Below are 25,533 nucleotides of genomic sequence, written 5' to 3' on the forward strand. Positions count from 1 at the left end.
ACAAGAGAAAAGAGACCCTGGTGAGATATTAAGCTTCTTTGATCTTATGTCAACCTAATTATAGTGTATTACACCAGGGGTGTGATTATATACAGGTATAACGTTATAGTGTTATAAGAAACAATGGATACGCTTGATGGAATTGGTCATTTGATATAATGCATTATGAAAGATAGATAATAGATAGATAATAATAATATAGGGATCACTTCTTGACATTATTTGCATGCATGATACATCAGTACGGGAGCATGATATAAGTTTTTTTATGGAAGTATATGTCATAGTAGCTTACTACTGGATGAAATGTAACACATTTCATGTAGACCACAGGCATTAAAAGCCCTAGCCTGCAGTGTTTTCAGTTCAGATTGAAAAACCCTAAATCTGAAGCTGATCATTCATTTAAAAGAGTCCCTAAAAAAGAAGAAGAAACAAGAAAGAAGTCTTCAACGAAGAGCTGCCATATAATGAAGATCCAGCTAGAGTGGGCGTGGTTAAGGTTTTCAGTGTGGGGGCGTCATGAACAAACCTATAGGGGTTTTTTGTGTGTGTGGCGCGCGCTCCGGACTGCAGAGGTTTGAGCGCACGCGGTAACACTTCTACCAGTTTGATTCCTCGGTGTGTATCGCGCTGCTCGAGTCCACTACAAAACCCTTCAGAGACCCAGGACTTATTTCGTTAAGTTGACTTTTTGTTGTTGTTGTTTTTTTGCTCAGGAGGAGCAGCACTGATTCCTTTTTTTCCAGAATGCGCGCGACAGCCTTTTCTGCATGCGTCCTCATCATATCCCTACTGGAACAAGGTAATGAAGAAGTGCAATTATTACCAACAGAAATATATATATATATATATACTGCTTTTAATGCTGAATCAGTAAGTATCAGGATTAACGAGAAAGTATCAGAGCAAAATGTTTAATTAACTTAATTGGCTTATTAATATCTAACGTTTACGTCAATCAGTCCTTATAGTACTGCATTAAGTCTTACATCTCTGAATGAACTTTTACATCTCTAAATGAACTCTTAGGACTAATAAAGTAGTCCTTATAGTACTGAATGAACTCAGTAATAAATTAATTCTTGCAGTACTGAATTAACTCTTACATCTCTGAATTAACTCTCAGGACTAATAAAGTAGCCCTGGATGAACTCAGTAATAAATGAATTCTTGCATCTCCGAATGAACTCTTTTACATCTCTGAATGAACTCTCAGGACTAATGAATTAGTCCTGAATTAATGAATTCTTGCAGTTCCTTGGGAGTACTGATTTAGTGCTGATTTAGCCATCTGAACTGAAACAAACCCTCTGTTATATGTGAAAGCTCAAGAAATGTAAAGATGTAAAATGTAAAGAGCCCCAACGCTCTGTAACGTTGGGGCACCAGGATATTTCTTGCTTTGCTTCTTCTGATAAGAGATCGAGTTAAGTGATAAAGCTTAACTGAAAACCGTCTTCTTGTGGAGAGAATGTAAAATCTGAGGAAATTCACCACCTGTTGCAGAGCAGAGTATATATATATATATCCTCTAATATGCAGTTTATTTTATTTTGGATGGTTTTTTAGCATTGATAATTGTTTTTTTTTTAAAGGAATTTGTGTATGCATGCCTGAGAGTAAGACGGTGAGATAGTGTGAAGAGGGGGTTGGGGGTGAGAGGCGTTGGTTTCTTTCCCTCAGGCTTGCATGTGAATGGAGCCTTCACCAGGTGATGAAATGGCTCATGCTGAGAATAGCTCATGTTCTGAATATTCACTTATACAGCTTCATCATCGGTGTCCTGCGCCAGAAACGGCGGTTTCGTGAGCATAGCTCGGAAAGACAGGATCGTTGCTCAGTTAGTGCAGGCACAAGCACAAGAAGATGTCTGTTTGATAACAGCGTGTCTTGTGCTGAAAGATTGACAGCTTGTCCTGCGAGGAAGCGGCATGACCTCGATGCCGTTTTCGGTCCCAACAGCCTGCATCTCCTTCAAAGCGAGGCAACGTTTTGATATTTTTAATCTGATAAAGACGTGCCAATATCTTGCAAATGCCAAATACTGTTCTGTTATCATTTTACAGTTTGGCATTTATAACCTGATTATCTATTTATTTAGAAAATAAAAATGAAAACAAAAGTGGAAGATTTATGAGCTAGGTTTATGAAGAGCAGGGATGTGGTAACTCAGTGGTTACGGTGCTGGACAACTGACCGGAAAGTTGTGTGTCCACAAAGCTGTCACTCCTAGGCCCCTGAGCAAGGCCCTTAAGCCTCAATTGCTAAGTTGTATAAAATGAGATAAATCACTTTGGATAAGAGTGTATACCAGAAATGTAAATGTTTTATTATCTTAGTGACCATATATTGCTGATGCAGTACACAGGGAAATGAAGCAAATGTTCCCCCAGGACTAGTGTTCCCTCCTAAAGATTATTTTTGGCCATTATCTTTTTAACTTTAAAAACTTTTCCTTTATGACTGCGGCGCTTTTCCCCCTGAACAAATAACAGCCATTGAATGAGCCACAGAAAAGTACCCTCAGTGAGGCATCTGTTTTTTGTTCTTGTTGCGCTTCTGTCTTCCCCCACCCCCTCGGGTCACACACACACACAAACACCCACACACAAATGCGCAAGCACACACACGTACACACTGCTGGCAGAGTCACACCTGGAGTAACTTGTTTAGCTGCTGGGACTCTCCTAGTTTGTTTTCATTTAAACAGCCCCCTTCTGAAACCATGTCTTATGCACACACCTTTGAGCGATCGCACAAATCTTCTAAAATGTTTAGATATTTAATTGTTAGAAATTGTGGTCCCAAAAACACAAAATGTAAGTTCATGGTGCGTTAAAAGACCTCCGTGTTAAGCGTTTTCAGCTAGTGAGAGATTTTAAATAAAATAGAGAGAGAACTTTTAGTGATTGTTTCTAGCTCCACAGCAATATCTCTGAGCTCTGAGCTGGAAGTGCAGCTATTTATAAGAGCTAGATTATCTGTTATCAGGCAGAACAAGAGAACAGTTGTTTCTGCATTCGAAAAGGAGGAAAGTTGTCGCTTTTTACGACCCACGGAAGGACAGCTCTGCCGCTCTCGCGGTGCAGGAATGGCTCCTATTGAAATGCGCGTAAGGTGCTTTCTAGAAGCTCCAGTGCTCCTGGAGGTCCACCCTGCTTTGGACAATGAGTCAAGTTGTTCCCCTCCTTTTGTTATGCACTTTACCCCTGCGGGCTGCATTGTCCGTTGGGTTTTTCTTAACCGGTCCATGTATCTGCAAGTGAGGAGTTCTCTTGAATTTAACACAAGTGCATACACCCCCATGGAGAGGGTCTTATCTGTTCTGTGTGCTTTATTTCCTTTATTTGAGGATCCCGGGTCTCATATGAATGACTGTACCCCAGGCAGCTGCAGGCTCTTAGTCTGGAATATCCCATCAGGTCCATTTACATTTCGTGAAAGTGACTAGAGCAGTTTGGTCCATTTTGATTTATAGTAATTATCTGATAAATGCTTCCTTCACAAGGCTTACGGTGCTTTATTCTGATTAGGTTTAGAAAGAGAGTAAGGTTCATTGTCTTTCAGATCATCAGCTTAATACAAGTTTATTTAGCGGCTTTGTTTATCCTCAGAGCACAAAGGAGCTTCGCGACAATTTTGAGAGCTCATAATCCCACTTAGGGCGTGTCAGGGTTTAGGAAATAAAGCCCGTTCTTACGGACAGAGAATGTGTTTTTTCATATCCTGAAGTAATCTTCAGGAGCCTCTTCTGCTGGTTTATTTTAGAAATTCCCTTCATGAAGAAATTGATCTATATCTGATAGTAGAGTTTGATCTGTGGTTTGAATTAAAACGTTACACAAGACAGAGGGGCTATTGCTGTCTCTTTTTTTGTCTTTGGTTCTAGATTTACGAAGTGCTTTTTGTTCCAGTCACGGATAAATCATTGGTGAAGTATTGCACCCTAAATTAAATGCAATGAAAGCGGGAGAAAAATATTTTCAAGACTAACTATATCTATAAATCAGTCAAAACGAGCTCTCAGGCTAGAAGTGAAAAAAAACTAACCTGAGCCACCACAGTGTTTAACTAAGCAAGCTACTTCCTGTTCAACTGGTTTGGAGAAATAAACACTTTGCTTAAAAGGCAAACATTCAACCAACACCCCTCACAAAAATAACTCACTTCAATATCCATAGCTGTAATTGGTCTAGACGTGTAGCTCTTGGCATTGCAGCCATGTTTCCGATGGTTTTCTTTAAGTACAGCATTATACAGCTCTATGCTTCTGTAGAGAATCGACACTGAACTGAAGGCAAAAGCCTAAATATGGGACATGGGTGGTTTGCGGTTGGCAAAAAAAGAGAGAGACAGAGAGAATAGGATTCAGGTAGGGTGATCTTTCATTGAGGCAAACTTTGATGTTGCTTTGCTTTGAATGTGCAAGCCACCACAGATTGCCTCAGCAGTTTGGAGCAGACACACCTGTTCCAGGTGTGCACTTCCATAGCTTAGGATGTTTGAAAGTCTCTTTTTCCAGCATTGTCTCTTAGCGTCTGTGTTAGGCCAAAGAGCACTATTTCAACAGAGTATTTCCTGAAAGTTTTCCTTACATGGGGTCAAGAGTCGACTATAAAAACGTTATTCATTTACTTTATTGTAATCAAGGTGAACTCAAGTTGAATCATGTCTGCTTAATGAAATGAATGAGCCAGTGGGAAATATAAATGCGCCTTATAGAGAACAGGCCGGTGTTCTCAAGTGTTAATGTCGTAGCTGGGATTTATGCTGCAGGGTGAATCCTTGAGGCGGGGCAGATCAAGGTGTACGAGGCAGGTTAAGACCTGCTTGACCCTGTAACGTCTTGTTCTGGACAGGCCCCTAAATAAGTAGGAATGTGAAATGAATGCACAGCATGCAAACTGAGACGTTCTTAGATGACTTCCTTAAGTCACGCTGAGGGATTTGTTATGCATTAGCAGTGAAGAACGTGCCACAGTGAAGGTAAGAATAAATGATAGCATTAACCACAAAAAGCCATGACGTGGACATCATTATTACATTATGGCATGGAGCTTAGTGGTTAAGGTGTTGGACTAGTGATCAGAAGGTTGTTGCTTTGAGTCCCAGGTCCACCAAGCTGCCTTAACTTAACTTAACTTTCAATTGTATAAGATGAGATAGATTGTAAACCTCTCTGGATAAGGGTATATGCCAGAATTGTTCAATTCTACATTTGCGTTTTTATTCACATCTTTTTTCCATTCTTTCACACTGCTGCCCTTGTGAAAGCCCTTCTCAAAAAACCTGACCTGTTAGCCGACCTTCCTGTTTTGGCATCCGTTCTGATTGGCCTAATGTCCAACATGCAAATGCTGATAGTATGAACACGTGCAGCTCTGCAGGCTTTGGGCAGTCAAATGTGCTATGTGTGAATACATTTGTACTGTAGATAAAAAACAACAATGATGAAAACCATCATCTTATTTTTTGACACAGTAGCCATCGTGAACAAGCCGACGTAGTCACCGGGAGATGAGTATATTTTCTATCTCTTTGGTTTTTAATGACTGCTCATTACTCGGAGACGTCGTCGGATTTTTAATGCATTCCGGGCCCTGGGGGGCGTCTCTCCCATCAAATTCATAATTTAGCACTTAATGGATGTGATTCCGGAGTGCACTTATCTCTTAACCTGCAAAATGACTTTTGTTTTTATGAAGCATGGGCCATTCACTGACATTCACTGACCGAATTTATGACGGTGTCAAAAAGCTATAATGGCGCTTGCTCATTAGATTGACAGGAGGACATTTGGGAAAGTAATATGGGCTGAAGATCAATTTCCGCCTGTTGGCTTTTGGAAAATGGTGACCTCTATTTATTTAAGACTGGGCTACACTGAACCGCCTCATCCAAAAGGTTAATAGTTAACGGTTAGTGAACGCTTAGGTCTCTTCCTAAAAGCCGTCCCTTTCCTTTTAGTAGGAGGTGATCATGGCTTAGAAGCAAATGTTATTGAATTATGATTTAATGTACAGTGGCAGCTGGTGGAAAAAGCACGAAACTATTAGGGATGAGCAGTGCACTATAACACTCAGTGTTACACACACACACACACTCTTAAAGACAGATCAATAGCTGCATGGTTTCAATTTTTTTTTTATGTGTTTCACACCTATAATGCGGCTCATGCCATGTTTCCACTGATTACTAAAAGATTTCTAAGCAGAACAGTTGCTGACAAAATTAGCGTTTTGTCATCTGTACTTTTGTATAATTTATACCTTGATCAGTCTAGGTAGTGCATTACACTGCCACTGTACTATACTTACACCTTCCCATGCATCAGTGAAGTGGGATGCAAAATATCGGCCTGAATGAAGCTCAAATCTGCATGGCGTTTCTCTCAGAATAAACATCCGAGACTGTGTGAATTGCCTGCAAGCTTCACTTTTTCATGGCATTATTCTTATTTTTATTAGCACGCTTTGTGCTGCTGTTGCTCTTGGTTCTATAAAAAAATCCTAAATTCATCCACATCATACCATTTATTAACAGTAAATAATTGCCTTTACACACCAAACCATAAATGTATATACAGTATTAATCAATATCTAATCAAACGAATCATAAACTAAGCCAAAAAAAAAACGAGAAGATCGCTCTGTCGCTTCCGTACATCACTAAATCAAGTCAATAAAGTCCACTTATACACTGATGAGGTAATAAAGCCATGAATACACGGTTCTATTCTTACATTTTATTCTAATCCTTAATATTCCCAGATCATTTAACACCATCGTTCAGGTACAGCTGTGTGACAGGTTGTGTTGTATTTGTGTATTTGAGGTAAATAAGCTTTGTGTGATTCTTTGGCATGAGATGAGTGATCTGTGAGCGTGATGTTTAAACAAAGCACCTGCTTACAAAAGAAGATTGAACATGGGGGATGGGGTGGATTTGTTTACTTCACCTGGCCTACGGTCATCAGCTCGGAGGAATCAGCACAGCACACTCGCGGGTCTTTCTTTTGTGTCTCACTTCTGTAATGTAGGTGTTATGCTGTGTGAGCGAGATTAGACGGAGAGGAGGATTTTTGAGGCAGCCCAAAAGGCTGCTATAAACACTGGTATAAAAATACACCGGTACTGTGGAGAAATTCGGGCCAGATGCCCATTTTGCCGTCATGCTTTGCTAATATGTTTAAGCCATGGCTACTGAAAAGGAAGAAAACAGAAGAGATCAGAGAATCTTATCAAAAAGAGATAAACATTTCAGATGTCTGGGTTACAGAGGGCATTTCTACGTCAATTTTTTCATTACCAAGTTAGTTACCTTGAATGTGATGGACATCATCATCATGTCAAGTCATCATGACATCCATTATAGTTTCATCTTCTTAATCTGGACCAGTAGAGCTGACGTGTTGTGAACTCACATTCATTTGAGGCTTCCAGTACGTTTTTGTTTTTGGATAAGGAACCATGCTGAGACTGGTATTGATATGTGCAGGAAAGGCATTTCAGTGGATTCACATTAAAGAAAGATAAGGGTCAGTTACTGTTTCGAATTCGCCAAGATAGAGATCTGGACCGAGAGAAAACAAGACGCTTGTAACGTCAACATGGCTTTCATGTGATTACTCAGGAAACCTTTACGTGGATTTTTTAAAAAGAAATCTTCATATACGATCCATTACTCAACTTACTGCAATGTTGCCTTGCAGGATGATTAAAACCGATAATGTCTAGAAAACAAAGTAAAAATGTTATCACTTCCTTTTTTTTTTGTGGCGCATTCTTAAAAAATGCACATGTAGAGACAAAGATCTGTCTTGCAACAAGTCTGTTCAGGTCGTAAATCTACAGCGGAGGCATCTGTTGACAGGTATGACGGGCGACTGCATCTGTGTGCACAGGACAGTGATGAATTTAGACCACAGGCATACAGACTTCGGCTTTAAGTTAAAAGTAGAGCCCAGGAATTCGAGCCTTTAACTCTAACTTGCTAGATCGTGTAAGATTAAATCTAGAGCTAAGGAGCACAGATCAGTGGATGAAATACACATGCAAATAAAGGTAGAGTGCAAAAGCCTGAAAATGTGTAGAAGTATACCTGCACAAAGAGACTAGTCATCCACTTCCTGGATGCTGGTATCTCTTTAACAAAAACAACTGGGAAATGATCCAAACTACATGGACTGATAATCACTGATCATTAATTACTTACAAATAAACACATTTAAAAAAGCATTAAACTTTAAAACCTCTCTCTTTCTCTATTGTCTCTCCGTCTCTGTCTCTCTCTTTCTCTCCCTCACACTCTCTCTGTCTCTTGTTTTCCTCTCTCTCTCTCTCTCTCTCTCTCTCTCTTCTCTCTGTCTCTCTCTGTCTCTTGTCCCCCTCTCTCTCTCTCTCTCTCTCTCTCTCTGTCTTTCTTTCCCTTTCTCTTTTTTTCTCTATGTCTGTCTGTCTGTCTCTTTCTGGCTGGCTGTCTCTGTCTGTCTCTCACTGTCTTGTCTCTCCATCTCTGTCTCTCTCTTTTTCTCCCTCACACTCTCTCTATGTCTCTTGTCTTCCTCTCTCTCTCTCTCTCTCTCTCTCTCTCTCTCTGTCTCTTGTCCCTCTGTCTCTCTCTCTCTCTCTCTCTCTGTCTCTTGTCCCTCTGTCTCTCTGTCTCTCTCTCTCTTTGTCTTTCTTTCCCTTTCTCTTTTTTTCTCTATGTCTGTCTGGTCTGTCTCTTTCTGGCTGGCTGTCTCTGTCTGTCTGTCTCTCTCTCTCTCTCTCTCTCTCTCCTGATTGGCAGTCAGAATTCTCTGGTGTCTTTTGGGTGTGATGAGGTTTGACACATCTGAATCTGAGCAATTCAGCAGAACTCCCATCATTTCTACTACTGAGAAAACAAACCACTAAAGTAAAGACATTTCTATTTTTAAAGCCTCCCTGTAATCAACTAGGGCTTTTTAAATGTCTGAAATACTTTCGGTTTGCTTATGCTGATTATATATATATTGGTGCGCTGTACAATAATTTACACTTATATATAGTAAACAAAGACATTCTCTGTACTGTAGTTAAAAAGAGAGATAATTTAAGTTGGCTCATGAGGTACACTCAGTGATGTCGTGCTATAATTATTAGATAATGGCAGAAGAGCACTCATCCTAGCATAAACCTCTGGTTATTATGGTAGAGTTTGACTAGTTTGGCTACTGTTATATAACTACTTTTATGTAAGTACTGTTATATAATTGATGGACGTAGGACAGGGGAAGGTTTGGGATGATGTGCTGTAAATGGATGCAAGACTTCAGAAGACACTGTGCCTACCTATCCTAAATCTTCTATCTAGATGGATGTAAAAGAGATCAAAGCTGAGATTGATATGGCATCAGGTCATGGATAGTGATATCGTGATGTACTAAAGCATGGCTTGTCTTATCACATAATCATATCACATGTACATTTAATCTATGCCTTAAGTAGGTGTTTAACAGCAGCCTTCTGGCTAATTATAGTAGTCTGATATTCAGAATTAATGTTTGGTTAAACTGCTAAGACTGAGGATAATAGTCTTGCATGAGGTGTAATGAAGTATAATTTTCCCACTGCAATTAAACTTTTTCTCCTCTCAGCATTAATCGAATTCGGGCTAACCAGCTAGGATTCATAGTATGGCAGCATCCCGATGGAGCCAATACAACCATAACATAAACAGGAAGCAGAAAAAGTAGTTAATAAAAATAGTTTATTGATGTACACCGATCAGGCATAACATTAAGACAGGTGAAGAGAATAAGACTGATGATCTCCTCATCATGGCACCTGTTAGTGGGTGGGATATATTAGGTAGCAAGTGAACATTTTGTCCTCAAAGTTGATGTTAGAATCAGGAAAAATGGACAAGCGTAAGGATTTGAGCGAGTTTGACGAAGGGCCAAATTGTGATGGCTAGACCACTGGATCAGAGCATCTCCAAAACTGCAGCTCTTGTGGGGTGTGCCCGGTCTGCAGTGGTCAGTATCTATCAAAAGTGTTCCAAGGAAGGAACAGTGGTGAACCGGTGACCGGTGGTCAAGGCACATTGATGCACGTGGGGAGCGAGGGCTGGCCCGTGTGATCCAATCCAACAGACGAGCTACTGTTGCTCAAATTGCTGAAGAAGTTAATGCTGGTTCTGATAGAAAGGTGTCAGGATACACAGTGCAGGACGGGTCAGGGCTATTTGGCAGCAAAAGGGTGACCTGACACAATATTAAGCAGGGGGTCATAATGTTACGCCTGATTGGTATATGTTAGTGTTGTTGTCTGATACATTTAGAGATGTTATACCTTAATAACAGATTTAATGAAGGTATTCATAATTAGACTATTAATTATTAATTAACAATTAATAAAACTATTGCATGTTTTGTATTTCTATAAATTTCTATCTCATATTCTTAATAGATAGTAACAAAACAGTTATCTCTAATGAGCTTAGATGATATATATAATCATCCAGGCTGAATATATCACACAATAAACTGTCTTGCTGAATATATTCAGCCCTCGTATGTAGCTTACTTACTCTGATGATTCTATACAAAGCCACAAGAACCGCAAGGCCGGGGAGGTTGTTTAGGTGGAGAACATGAGCTGTGCGTTTATTTCAAAGCCACGATGGCATTTGACTCTATTTGAATACTCAAATCATCTCACTGCTTTGCCTGACAAGCAGGCGAGGACATCCGACGTGATCCAGCAGGATTCAAATGTTATAGGAGAAATTAAAACTTACATCATCCCTGCCGCTCGTACTCATGCTTACTCTGCTGTCACTTACTCATTATAACAGATGGTTGTCTTACCTGAAATAAACGTACTGGACCCAACCATCTTACAAGTGTTTCTCCTTTTTTTTTTTTACAGTGAGTGGAAACAAAGCCATAGTGGGCAAATATGGTGAAACCGTTGAGGTGCCTTGCGACAAAGGAAACATCAAAATAGAGGACATCGTAATTGTTAAATGGAAATATGTAAGTATATTCCCAAATATTCAGTCTTCTTCTGTATCAGTAAGTCAGTGGTCATGTTCTAGTAACCTGATTGTGGGTTAAAATTTGTATGGATCAAGTGACCTCTGATGTAAATAGCTATAGAAACAGAATTGTAGGAGGATTTTTTATGGTCACAGGGTCGGGTTAAGTGAGATCACACACACAACTTGCAGACCCGCAGGCTCGGACTATTGTTGTGTGGAAATATGTGGCATGGTGGAGTTTAATCAAAACACACGAATCTGACCTTGACTCCAAGTTTTGTGGGTTTGTTTTTCTATATTTAAGCACAATTGTTCAGCATAGCATATGTTTTTTTATACTTTATACATTAAAAAAAGATGAGTTTCAGGTCAATATTAAATATATAAATACAGTATGACTTTAAATCAGTTACACACAGATCATCCCTGCTGAGGCCATTTTTTTTTTTTATTTGTGCGTGGTCCTACAATACTGAGCTATAAACATATGTTTTTTTAGAGAACACAACTTCATTAAAACATACACTGATCAGGCATAACATTATGACAATCTGCCTAATATTGTGTTACTGCCGAAACAGCCCTGACCCGTCATGCACTGTGTATCCTGACACCTTTCTATCAGAACCAGCATTAACTTCTTAAGCAATTTGAGCAACAGTAGCTCGTCTGTTGGATCGGATCACACGGGCCAGCCTTCACTCCCCATGTGCATAAATGAGTCTTGACCGCCCATGAACCTGTCACCGGTTCACCACTGTTCCTTCCTTTTGATAGATACTGACCACTGAAGACCGGGAACACCCCACAAGAGCTGCAGTTTTGGAGATGCTCTGATCCAGTGGTCTAGCCATCACAATTTGGCCCTTCATCAAACTCACTCAAATCCTTACACTTGTCCATTTTTCCTGCTTCTAACACATCAACTTTGAGGACAAAATGTTCACTTGCTGCCTAATATATCCCACCCACTAACAGGGGCCATGATGAGGAGATCATCAGTCTTATTCACTTCACCTCTCACTGCTCACAATGTTATACCTGATTGGTGTATATACATAAATTATTATTCTTGCATACAGAAAGCAAGTTATATGTACACATTTTCAATTGCTTTTATGTCATAGTATTGCATTTGACAGAAAAAGAGCAAAACTCTGGTCCAGATCTCTAGAAAAAGATATTGTTCTGCCGGACATCTCAAAATTCCTCACAGAAATTCAACGTAACCATCTGCGTAATGCAACTCTGAAAACAAAGAACCCTCCCCTTGTAAATATGGCTAGTATGATCTGCACCTAGCAGTTATAGCGTCGCATGCGAGTTTGCATCCTTTGTGTCACTCCCTCATCAACAACGTATGATTATAGCTTGTTCTAAGAAATGCCGAATTCTGCTCCCCAGACCAAAGATGGCTCCAACGTCGATCTTCTGACAAAATCACAGACTCAGAATGCCTCGTCCTCCCAAATTGCGGAGTACAAGGGCAGACTCGTCCTCACACAGGACCTCAGCCTGCAAATTTCCCAGGCCAAAATGACCGATCAGAGGACATTCACCTGTATGGTGGTGGCAGGCGCGGACATATTGGAGTTTCCAGTCGACGTGTCAATCGAGAGTGAGTGAATACTGAAATAACACTGAACACTACACAGCATGCTGAAGTAAATATATGTTTATTAAATGATATAATCCGCTCTTTTCCTGCAGAGGCCCCGTCTCCACCCGTAATCACAAATCAAGCCAAAGTGATAGAGCTCAACAAGCTAACAATGGTATGTTATAAACTACATGCACTTTTTTATTTTCCCTCGTGAAGGTGTGGCATGTTAGGAGATCGTACTCAAATAGACTAAATAACAGCATCCATCCAGAAGCCTGGAGCAGAATTAGAATAGCTTATATGATTTCATTGTGTGTTTATGAAAACAGTTGATCCAGAATCATTTGTGTGGGTTGTGAAAGAGGGTGGAGTCCTACAATTCTTCTGTACTTGAGAATTTTACTTGAGAGTTTTAGAGAATCATTATCTGCAGGGAAAGCATTGAAACATGTCAGTATGACATTCACAGCCTAATATTGATTGTTTCAAATATTCACAACAATCATTTTCAACCTATTTGTGTAGAAACCACAGTTTTACCCACAATCTTGTTTCTCCACTATTTGTGTCCATGTCATTGTGAAATTCCAACAAATACAATGGAAGTGTTTAAACACAGGACAATGGGTTTGTTACATTTGAAAGAACCTTGTATTAATGGATAGAGCTGCTCATTGTCTGTCTCTCTCTCTCTCTCTTTGTCTTCCCCCACTCCCTACCCTGTATTTTTATTTTTATTACAAATTAAAAATCCTTTAATGATCAGACTACAGCTGCTTGAAGACACAGTACAGCCGAAACGTCTGGAATAGAATTTAGTTTTGAAATACTCTCCCTGATTGTCCTCTAAGGTCTGCTCTTTGTGTGATAAACTAGTATATATTGGAAATATATTAGCATTTATAAGCGTTTTTTTGTATTTTTTTAGCTGGCAGAATGTGCTAGTAAAGATGCTAATCCAGCTGCTGACGTCACCTGGCTGAAGGACAACGTTCCACTCGTGGTCGATGGGAAAGGTACGAATCGTCTCAGGTCCATGTGACGAATAAAGCTCGAGAAATATGATTCATTACTTTGTTGTTTTTTTCATTTCAGTGGTCATCACACCGAATGTGCAGAAAGACAAAGACACCGGTCTCACGACTACATCCTCCAAGCTGGAGTACGCAGCTTCCAAGGCAGATATGAATTCCAAGTTCACTTGTGCCGTCAAGCATAAGAGCCTTGCCTCGGACCTCGTGTCTGCTCCTATGACCTTCGTCGTCAACTGTAAGTCTCCACCGTCACCTTTTAAAGTCGGCTTAAAACGACGTGTCGTTGGTAATCAACAAAATACCCAGATTAATCCAGTATTTTGGATCATTTAATCCATTCCCAATTACGTTGTAATATCAGCGTTTACTGACCGGATGAACCGCTTTCAGAAATACACAGAGCAGACGTTGAAGCTTGAATAGGGCTTCTTTTTTTTAGTTGGGTGCCTCAGGGCATGATTATAGCCAGCCTAGTCCTGCTGCTACTCTCAAAAGCTCTCCTCACTCGGGAAAAACCTCGGCTCTTCAGACTGAGAACCTCTCAATGGCTCATTATGACCATCTGCTTAGTGGCTTGATCTGTTTGCCCCTTCCATATGAGCTAATCCGCTGCTTTCACACCTCTCTCCTGCGCAGACCCTAGTGAAACGGTCGACCTCCAGGTCGTGTCTGCACTCCCGATAAAGGAGGGAGACAGCGTGACCCTGAAATGTGTGGCTGATGGGAACCCCCCACCGACCAGCTACAATTTTTATATCAAGGTAAGTAGAGCACGTCTGGCTCTTTTCATTCAGAGCTCATTCTTTTAATGTCAAGCAGCTTTTGAGGATCACATGGGCTACTGCATAATTTATACGTACTACAGTATTACTCAACAATGCAGCATCTATTAGATCCGGGGGAAAAAAAGGCAGAAGTGGCTGTCCATATGTCCATTTTCCTATCCAGTTTTTCCAGTAGCTGATTTTCCTAGTTGGGCCACCATTCAGAGACACACCCTTGAAGCCAATCTAAGTTCTGTTGAAAAGAAAAAGGCATAGGAACAAATACCACTAAGAACTTGTTGTTGTGGTCCCAACAAATGTGCTTATTTATACAAATAATGCACTCCCAGCCTTTTGTTTTCTAGCCCCGTTATTGTATTTCTTGATTCTTAATTTTTCTTTATTTTTTTTATCAAATTATTCAGTGCTTTTAAGATGTCCAGACATAAGATTTCAGCCCTCAGAGCAGAAGCTTTATATATTTTATATTCTGTTAAACAATATTTCGGGGTTAAACCTCTCACATTTATTAAGTTCAGTCTTAATAACATATTTATTACGCAGACTCATTTTTGTGCAGAAAGTGTGATCCTATATTGTGAAAAAACAAAATGCTATAATGCAAAGCTTCAAGCTCTGTGCTGAACACATGAATATGCTTTCATTTAAATGTGCAGGGGAAGAAGGTGACCATTGAGAACTCGGACAGTTACACATTCCCCAACGTCACCCGGGCAGACAGCGGAGAATATAAGTGCTCCCTGGTGGACGACGAAGCAAAAGCAGACTCGGCCAGTTTTTCAGTAATGTGTAAGTCATTTGGATCTGTTTAGATTAGATTTCACACACTTTAACGAGTGGGCCAAGATCAGAATGATATCTTATACATGGGCAAGCAGTCATCGTTGTAAGATGTGTTTTTTTCACACTTCACTGTGCATGCATATATCAGTGCGGGTGCCTCTTCCGCATTCACACATCCAGGAATGGCCGCAAGTCTGTTGTTAAATGATGGTTGTTGAGCAGGAATGTGATACTAGACAGAATGACAGTTTTGTCTTTGTTCACCGATATGGAAAATGTGGGTTAGTTCGGCATTTAAGTCTAAAGAAAAAAATCAGACTTGAGATGTATACGACTTGTGATGTGAAGACAGGATTGATGTCTTGTGGAGGTCCACTCTCATGGGCTGTAGTAATTAAATTAAAGTCTCTGTATGTGGACATGGGCAGTAAAAAACAGTGAGATAGAGAGTTTTCTTCATGCCTTGTTTTGCTTTAGACCTGGACATCACCAACGCCACCAAAGGAAAGATTGCAAAACGTTTAGCCGAGAGCTTCGAGCCAACGTTAGACGTGAACGCCCCTGAACCTGCGCAAGTCTCATGGACAAAGGTACAACAAACAACGATGATTCAATTTGTAATCGGCTTTGTACGGTGGCCGAGAAATGCAGAACACAATAACAAATCCAAAAACACAAGACAAAGCGGAAAAGGTAGGTATAGTTTTTGTGAACAGAATTCTTCCTTCTGATTGGACGAGACATCTGTCACTCAGGATATAGAGGAAGTCCAGCAGTAGCTGCAGCAGTAGAAAGTGGATTGGTGTGTGTATGAACACAGCTCTGCTCTTATAGCGCTCCTTACCTCCTTTACTCTGGAATAGTTTGGTCTTCCATACATACCTGGTGTGTTTTTAGAGAAATCTTTACGCCATGATACGCTATCAGTATATCCAAAATCACGCCATATGAACGTCCTTCCTCAAAGTAGCACTGAATGAACTCCATTTTCTTATGAATATAAATATATATGTTTGTTATATTTCCTTAAAGATTTAAAGTTGCACTATCAGGGAAAAGAATGGTTTAAAGTGAAGGCAGAACTCCACACGTACAAGAAATCAAGTTAGATACACAATTTCCTACTTGTCTCGTCCATTCAGAGGTCAGAATTCCATTCGCAAACTGCACCTAGCTTTTCTGCTTTGTCTGAATTCTCCCTGTGTTTTTCGGAGTTGTTATCGGGTTTTGTACTTTGCCACAGTAGCTTTGTCATTTCTAACGACCGACCCTGTTACAGAACAACATGAAGCTGAGCAGTAAACCCAGGTTTGACAAGCTGAAGTACTCAGACTCTGGAGTGTACGAGTGTGTGGTCACCATGAATGAAATTGTCAAAAAAGCATCATTTGAGCTGAGTGTCCAAGGTAAGTGTGCATTAATAATAATATTAATCTTACGATATCACCCTACTAGCACATCGTATCCTTAAATAAAAATATCCTTCCGCATAAGCTGCATGTATATAGATGCCGTGGTGTCCGAAAGTCTGAGACATTTGGTGGAGTCTGTGTCCTTTGTAACACAAAACCTGACAAAAATACTTTATTTGAAATGTGGTATTCCAAGCAGAAGCATTTTTACTAGTGGTTTCAGACTTTTGGACCCTTCTGTATGTTCATATTGTAAAGATGTTCATACTGTTATTATTATAAAATGCAATAGAAATGATTTTCAGATCAGTTTCTCACTCTTCCTTAACAGTAATAATATACACCCATCAGGCATAACATTATGATCAGTGAGAGGTGAAGTGAATAAGACTGATGATCTCCTGATCATGGCACCTGTTAGTGGGTGGGATATATTAGGCAGCAGGTGAACATTTTGTCCTCAAAGTTGATGTGTTATAAACAGGAAAAATGGACAAGAGTAGGGATTTGAGCGAGTTTGACGAAGGGCCAAATTGTGATGGCTAGACCACTGGATCAGAGCATTTCCAAAACTGCAGCTCTTGTGGGGTATTCCTGGTCTGCAGTGGTCACTATCTATCAAAAGTATCCTTTAAGTTGCGAGGTGGGGCCTCCATGGGCCTTCTGCCGCTAACATCTTGGTGCCAGATACCACAGCACACCTTCAGGGATCTATTGGAGTCCATGCCTGGACAGGTCAGGGCTGTTTTGGCAGCAAAAGGAGGGGGACTAACACAATATTAGGCAGGTGGTTATAATGTTATGCCTGATCGGTGTACGATTAAACGATTAGAACGATTAAATTATTTGTTTTTTGTTCGGCACTTGGTGGTAGTGAGATGAGAATTGTGGATCCTCCTGTGTTATCTCATAAAGTCCCTTAAATGACACTACTGTCATAAAGTGATATGACTTGTACTTGTAGGTGCTCCGATTATCACTACGCTGACTAAGAAAGCCAGTAATGGAGGCAAGCTTCTGAGCTGCAAGGCCGAAGGTTCACCCAAACCCATTGTGCAGTGGAGCATCAACGGCAGTAATGTAAGCATGAAACCATGGACCTCCATGCTGAGAGCAGTTTTATTAAAGACTGCAAACATATTGACATAATGTGGATAGTTACAATATAAAAAATTGTCAGTGTGTAGTTAATGAGTAAGTACCATTCAGGTGGCTTATATTGATTCATTTACTTGCATTAATCAAAACTGGATATTCCAAAATGTCTGTTTTAGACAGATACAATAGTTTATAGAGGTAAATATGATGTTAGCTTTAATTCAACTCCAATTAAAGTGATAATGTAATATCTTCTTGATGCACAGGCACACTTCCACTGTCTGTGTTCACCCTGTACAGTTGATCAGATTGAGTTGTGAATCTCATGAGCTCGGAGATCATCACTAGAACGCACTCCATGTATTAGAGCAGGGGTTTATTCAAGCTTCAGGTCACTAGGCTTCTCTGTTACGGTCAGTGAAACAAAACCAGTCTGATAATGAGCAAACGACTCTTTGAGACGATTCTCTTTTCAAAGGAATCATTTAAATAAACACACACACACACAAGAATCAGAATCAACATAGCATTCACTGCATGACTCAGGACTGAATGGAGCTGTTGAACTGTCACGTGTCTGCGTCAGTAACGTACAATGCACTACATACAGCGTTCAATGACCGTGCGGCGTACGTTAAAATGGAATGGCTTTTAAAACTAAAGGCGTCACGGACCTGTGAGAAGTCTTCAGATCGAGTGAAAACAACAAAATCTGAAAATATGACCAGAGGGTGAGGGAGTCCCTCGATGTCTTTTATGCTTAGAAAAGTTGGCAAGTGCTAGCATGATACCCTCAAAACATAAACAGCACCTCACAACAAAACCATGTGCGTATTTTCTTCTTAAAAAAGAAGAGTAACTTCGTCAGGAAACACTGAACAAAGGCACTGCTAACATCCCAGAAAAAGCACTTACGAGCCTCATTCCTAGCTGCATCATTTGCTAATCGCAAATAATCACTAATAAATAATCACTAATAAATTTCCCATGAAGCTTGGAATAGTTTTTAAAACACAATTTTTTCAGTTCTTGAAATTTTGTATCGCATGTCTTTGTAAATAACTAGAACTCAGTACTATTCCTCTCATAATCTTAACATAAGCATTAGGCTGCTGTTTTGACATTTGAATGGTTATCATATTTTTCTCTGTTTCTTATAAGCCTTTTGGTATCGCAAATCAACTGTACCTTTCATACAAGGAAAATAAAAACTGCTCTCTATTAAATCAGGATGCGTTTTTTCCCCCATATTGCCATTTTAAAATACTATTTTGGGTCTTGAGATTAGCCTTCTGGTGGTCCAGCGGTAGGATCCCACGCTCTTATTGTCATGGCCCGGGTTCGAGTCCCAGGCAGTGAGCTAACCCCAGCCACTGAAGGGTTACCTCTCAGTGCCGGTCCTAAGCCTGGATAAAATAGGAGGGTTACATCAGGCGTAAAACCTGTGCCAAATCAAAACATGCGGACCGAATGATCCGCTTGTGGTGACCCCGATCAGGGAATAAGTGAAAGAACAGCATGGTGTGTCTGGAGAATGATTGTATTTGTCTAGGTGGGTCCTGGAATGAAAATGTTTGGGAGTCCCTCTATTAAGGAAGAGAAGCTGATGGAATGGCTGAGGAGTAGGACATAGTACTATACTGCCCTTAAGTGGTGCATGGTGAAAACACAGGCGCTAGGTGTTAACAAACCAGAGCGTTTCAGAACTGTTCATTACTTTGCCTAGCCAAAATATAAACCCAGCCTAATCGAAACTAGTTAAATCTTAGTGCTGATGTGTGTCTGTGTGTGTTTTGTGATTTCAGGCTTCTGAGAGTTCCTTTGTGAACGGATTAATCACGTACAACCTCACAGTGATTCCAACAGGAAATCTCACAATCAACTGCACAGTTTCTAATGAGCTGGGCACCTACACGAAGAGCATAGACATATCCACATGTAAGTATACTCCTGTTCTATATGGATGTTTTTCATGTAGGAAAGTGCCATTTTATTTCTAAAAGCAACTGTCAGAATGGATAAACAGGAGAAAATCTGAAAATTATTTGATTTCTGACAAAATAAAGATATTGATGAGAGTTTTATTTAACTTATAAATATCATTTATAAATAATATTTTGGCATCAGGTGGCCTAATGGGTGGCATCAGGCTACCCCACAGCTCCCTAATCGGCTGTTTCCGAAAATAGTGACTATATCTGCAGTATCTCCAAAAAGTGCACTGTGTATATATCTACACCGATCAGGCATAACATTGTGAGCAATGAGAGGTGAAGTGAATAAGATAAGATAAGATAAGATAAGGTGATGTGTTAGAAGCAGGAAAAATGGACAAGTGTAAGGATTTGAGTTTGATGAAGGGCCAGATTGTGATGGCTAGACCACTGGATCAGAGCATCTCCAAAACTGCAGCTCTTGTGGGGTGTTCCCGGTCTGCAGTGGTCAGTATTTATCAAAAGTATCCTTTAAGTCCTGTAAGTTTTGAGGTGGGGCCTCCATGGGCCTTAAAGGATCTGCTGCTAACATCTTGTTGCCAGATACCACAGCACACCTTCAGGGATCTAGTGGAGTCCATGCCTCGACGGGTCAGGGCTGTTTTTGCAGCAAAAGGGGGACCGACACAATATTAGGCATACATTAGGTGGTCATAATGTAATGCCTGGTCACTGTATCATTTATCAGTATATTGACATCATACACTAATGGAGCATGTTCGGCTAGATGAAATCAAATATTATTATATATACACTATATAGTAAGCTATGTATTAATATGAGTATTGTGCTTAGACTTTCAATTTACTGTCCACAAATATTTGAAAACCCACACAAATCATAACCATAAGTTTTTATCTGGTTACAGTGATGGATGATTCATCTGTGGAGAAAAGGGGTGAGTTAACAAAGATTCATGAATATTCTTGTAGCAGATCTCCATTAATTAGAAAAAAAAAAACAGGAAATTGTGGCTATATTAGCCAGGCGAAGCTTTACCATGAATTAATGACTACCATATAGGCTTAGAAAATCACCAGAAACCATCTCATAAAACCATGTCAAGTATTAACAATATTTTGATTCTTTTTTTTTTAATTATAATTATTATGCAAATCACTTTAAGTGTTTTAATGTGTAACTTTTTGGTCAGCAGAGCAACCAGAAGACTCTAAAGGTCAGACACAGGTAGCAGTAGGGGTCGTCATAGGCCTGATCGTGGCTGCTGTGGCTCTGGGTCTGGCCTACTGGGTGTACATGAAGAGAACCAGGTAATAACATAACTAACAGCTACACCTTTGTGCTTGGCTTGACTCATACTGGATTTTTGCACAAAAAAATGGAACAATATATTGAAATTTTATTCAAGTGAAGTTATAATCAGAAGGCATATAGATTATTATAAACACATATTACCATTATTATTATTTTACTGTGCCCTAAAAGAACAGCCCTAAACATGTGAAGGTTCTGGGTGACTATTTATATGAATATTGTTTGTACTATTGATCATTCAAACTAATGAAGTACAACATACTGTACATGTTCCAGGGAAGCAACCTGAATTTCTTTTTTCACTTAGGCGTTTTTTTCTAACCTTCCTCTCATCTTGCAAAAATCACATCAGTTAAAGAGTCATGTTAACAAACACAGCTAGAATACCATGTCATAAACTTTGCTCAAGTTGTTGGAGTATATACACCAATCAGGTATAACATTATGAGCAGTGAAAGGTGAACCGAATAAACACTGATTATCTCCTCATCATGGCACGTGTTAGTGGGTGAGATATATTAGGCAACATTTTGTCCTCAAAGTTGATGTTAGAAGCAGGAAAAATTGTGATGGCTAGACCACTGGATCAGAGCATCTCCAAAACTGCAGCTCTTGTGGGGTGTTCCCGGTCTGCAGTGGTCAGTGTCTATCAAAAGTATCCTTTAAGTCTTGTGAGTCCTTTAAGTCCTGTAAGTATCCTTTAAGTCCTGTAAATTGCGAGGTGGAGCCCATGGAAGCACCACCTCGGAGCTTACAGGACTTAAAGGATCTGCTGCTAACATCTCGGTGCCAGATACCATAGCACACCTTCAGGGAGTCCATGCCTCGACAGATCAGGGCTGTTTTGGCAGCAAAATAGGGACCAACACAATATTAGGCAGGTGGTCATAATGTTAATGAACAATATACATATATGTATAAATTTGTCTGACTAGGTAGACATTTCCTCTAATTTGTGTAACTTCATGGTTCAGTATATTGGAAAACAGCAAACCTTCAATAGGAACTTTCAATCCACTTCACACTCCATCATTTTAGACACGTGACAGGGTTTCCCAGACCACCACTGATATATCTCAAATCTGTGTTAGAACTGAAAGATTATATCATAAAATCACAGGGTTACACTTTAAATTATGAACTTTTGTCCTCTAGGGAAGGCAGCTGGAAAACAGGAGAGAAAGAAAACGGCACAGTGGAGGAAAGCAAGAAACTGGAGGAAACTCAGAGTCAAAAGGCTGAGGTTTAAAACCAAAGGATACTGTCAGAGTAAGAAGGTGAGTGTTTCCTCCAGCTTCCTGGTGCTTTAAGCGTGACTGATGTAGCTTTGTACATGCCTGATATTACTGTATCAAATACTTGACTTTTGGATTTAGTATCATCTAGTTGAAATAACCTCTTTGTTTTCTAGGAGAAGATGCAGTATTGTAGTAGACTGTATGGCAAACTACGGAAACTTTTGGGAAGCTGACATCTTATTTGGTTGATAAACCATTAATCTGATCCAGTGTGTATAATGTATATCACCATCCTCCTTACAAGTGGGAGATTTGATAAATGATGCGTGTTGTATAATTGTGAATCTCCTGCACTGAGGATTAACTGTGGAATAAACTTGTTCGAAAGACTAAATGTTTAATTAGTTTGCTGTTTAATTATTTTGTGCATTTGACAGAATAGTTGGCTTTTGTTGTTGTTGTTGTTGTTTATTGTTTATTAAACAGATTTAATTAGTTAACGTCAATTTACCTCAACACTAGTCTGTGAACTGTGACTCTTTTTGTGTTTTTGGAATAATGAGGCATGTTCCGCCGTCCATTTTTGTCGAGATCTCTTTTCCACCTGTACCTGAGCTGTGACTACAGTAATAGTTTTTCCTTTCGCGGTTCATTCAGCACTTGGTTATTTACATCAAGATGTGATTATTCTGAAATAATAAACCAGTTTGGAAGTTAAAATAAGCTCTTGCATGTCCATTCCCAGCGTCCAGATTTTCTTTGGCATGAGATTCGAAAGCTCCACTGAACACGTTACAATATGCTGAATGCTGCATTTAATACTGAAATTTCTATAGTCCAGCAAAATTAATTAATCTTAATCCTAAATGTAAATGTGGAATGCTCCATGTTTTGGTCTGTTGGTCATAAAAAGTTTGCCATTGACTGCTAATACTAGGCTGACCATATCTACATTACTGATGTGTTACCTGTAATAGGTTTGATTAATTTATAGACAATAATGTTTTATTTGAATTCAGTTTTTTATTTTATTTTATAGATCCTCTGATTTAGATGAACATACATATTTTATTAATTTTATTTGTGTGATGGGATTTCACTGACCAGTGTACAAGAGTGTGTTTGCCTTGTTGTATAAATTTCACAACTGTGTGAAGAAAGTACTGCGGAATGCTTTCTAATAGTACTAGTGATTCACTTGTAGTATTTAGGGCTTATATCAAGGTGCAGATGTGAGACTTCATATATCTAATCTGATGTATGAGCACAGAATGGTAATACCTAGGTAGTCGGTAGGAATACGACAGGTTTGCTAATCTCTGGAAACTCTTTTATTGCAGTACTGGGAGTTGAATTACAGCCTCTGTGTTTTCAGTGTGTTCTTTCACGATTTGTTTAAAAACAAACTACTATCGATGTATTCGATTCATACTAGTTCTTTCTTGTTATGTGTTTGATTCATATTTGTAATGGTCAGCAGATGATTTTTTGTCTGTTACTAGCTAGTTTGCTATTCTGCTATGTATATTGTATATGCTTTGTATGCTCTGCTACTTTTTACCCCTTTTTTTTCCATTTACGTCATGGTTAAGACCAAAGAGGGTAATCGTTTAAGTATTGTACATACTTTTTTTTTTTTTTCTTCATTTTTTGGGCTTTTGCTTAAATAAAGTGTACATTTTAGAGAAAAAAAAAACGCAGACGGCTTTTGCTTTACTGAACTCGATGGTGGATTTGAATTTGTGTAGTAAAACCCTGCCATTTTAACAGGGGTGTGTGGTTACAAACAGACTTTTGGACCCTTCTGTATGTTCATATTGTAAAGATGTTCATACTGTTATTATTACAAAATGCAACAGAAATGATTTTCAGATCAGTTTCTCACTCTTCCTTAACAGTAATAATATACACCCATCAGGTATAACATTGTGATCAGTGAGAGGTGAAGTGAATAAGACTGATGATCTCCTCATCATGGCACCTGTTAGTGGGTGGGATATATTAGGCAGCAGGTGAACATTTTGTCCTCAGAGTTGATGTGTTAGAAGCAGGAAAAATGGACAAGTGTAAGGATTTGAGCGAGTTTGACGGAGGACCAAATTGTGATGGCTAGACCACTGGATCAGAGCATCTCCAAAACTGCAGCTCTTGTGGGGTGTTCCCGGTCTGCAGTGGTCAGTATCTATCAAAATTGGTCCAAGGAAGGAACAGTGGTGAACCGGCGACAGGGTCATGGGCGGCCAAGGCTTATTGATGCACGTGGGGAGAGAAGGCTGGCCCATGTGATCCGATCCAACAGACAAGCTACTGTTGCTCAAATTGCTGAAGAAGTTAATGTAGATAGATAGATAGATAGATAGATAGATAGATAGATAGATAGATAGATAGATAGATAGATAGATAGATAGATAGATAGATACACTGATCAGGCATAACATTATGACCACCTGCCTAATATTGCCTAATAGGCATTTGGCAAATGTCCTGATCCGGACCAACTTACAGAAGTGCTTTGATATATTAAATCAATAAATACATTTTGATACTGGTTCACTAGGAAACACACTAAGAACACCATATGTCTAAAAGTATACACACAGAGCCAGAAGACAACATCGGGCAGAGACTCCACAAAACTGTGCAGTTGAAGACTGTTCTGATGAATCTCTGGTGCCAAAAGCATGAATCTATGGACATAACCTGCCTTGTGTAAACAGTCCCTGCCTAGTGCCTGACCTAGTGTGGAAGGTTTTCTTGGCACACTTTGGACCTTTCAATACCAATCCGTCATTGCTTGAAGGCCACAGACACTATGAGTATTGTAAGCAAGTCGTCTCAAACTGGTTTCATGAGCAAGACAATGAGTTCAGTGTTCCTCAGTGGTCTTCCCAGTCACCAGATCTGAATCCAGTAGAACATCTTTGGGATGTGGTAAAAGAGGAGATTTGAGCATAAAAAAGTGCACCTGAAAATCTGTACTAATTTCTTTATGCAATCATGTTAACATGGAGCAAAATTTCAAATGAATATTTCCATCATGTTGTTTGATTGTGAAGAGTTCAGTCTGTTTTGAGAGCAAGTAGTATAATTTTTCTCATAAAGTGCTCAGTGAGTGTATATTTTCCTGACAACTCGAACCAATCTGACCTTCTTCCTTGAACATGTCTTATCAATAATAGTGTTTCCATCCACAAAACTGCCGCTCGCTCGATGTTGTTTGTTATTTTTTCACATCATTCTGTGTAAACTTTTGCGTTGCGGGTAAAAATCCTAAGGGATCAGCAGTTTCTGAAAAATCCCA

The 25,533-nt window shown here is 39.6% G+C and overlaps 1 protein-coding gene across 2 annotated transcripts; it reads left to right on the top strand.

The window, feature by feature from the left end:
- Positions 1-555: 555 nt before the first annotated feature.
- On the top strand, positions 556-23,907 carry alcamb (activated leukocyte cell adhesion molecule b). Of its 2 annotated transcripts, XM_058414494.1 has the most exons (17): positions 556-621; positions 720-805; positions 10,899-11,005; positions 12,415-12,628; positions 12,721-12,785; positions 13,542-13,629; positions 13,709-13,882; positions 14,284-14,408; positions 15,089-15,221; positions 15,693-15,805; positions 16,495-16,621; positions 17,592-17,707; positions 19,531-19,663; positions 20,588-20,617; positions 20,873-20,990; positions 22,150-22,271; positions 22,406-23,907. In XM_058414494.1, exons 2-16 carry the CDS (start codon positions 751-753, stop codon positions 22,241-22,243), a joined length of 1,692 nt encoding a protein of 563 aa, XP_058270477.1. In that variant the 5' UTR covers positions 556-621; positions 720-750; the 3' UTR covers positions 22,244-22,271; positions 22,406-23,907. The 2 variants fall into 2 exon arrangements, with proteins under 2 accessions (XP_058270477.1, XP_058270478.1); XM_058414495.1 differs by having other exon boundaries at positions 558-805; positions 20,876-20,990; positions 22,406-23,905.
- The last annotated feature ends 1,626 nt before the right edge of the window (positions 23,908-25,533 follow it).

The sequence above is a fragment of the Hemibagrus wyckioides genome, linkage group LG17, assembly GCF_019097595.1.
Source record: "Hemibagrus wyckioides isolate EC202008001 linkage group LG17, SWU_Hwy_1.0, whole genome shotgun sequence".
NCBI classification, from domain to species: domain Eukaryota; kingdom Metazoa; phylum Chordata; class Actinopteri; order Siluriformes; family Bagridae; genus Hemibagrus; species Hemibagrus wyckioides.

Coding starts and splice junctions, on each gene's coding strand:
- alcamb (XM_058414494.1), top strand. CDS start 751: ATGCGCGCGACAGCCTTTTCTGCATGCGTCCTCATCATATCCCTACTG. Junction 15,806..16,494: donor CGCAAGTCTCATGGACAAAG/GTACAACAAACA, acceptor ACCCTGTTACAG/AACAACATGAAGCTGAGCAG. Junction 19,664..20,587: donor GAGCATAGACATATCCACAT/GTAAGTATACTC, acceptor ATCTGGTTACAG/TGATGGATGATTCATCTGTG.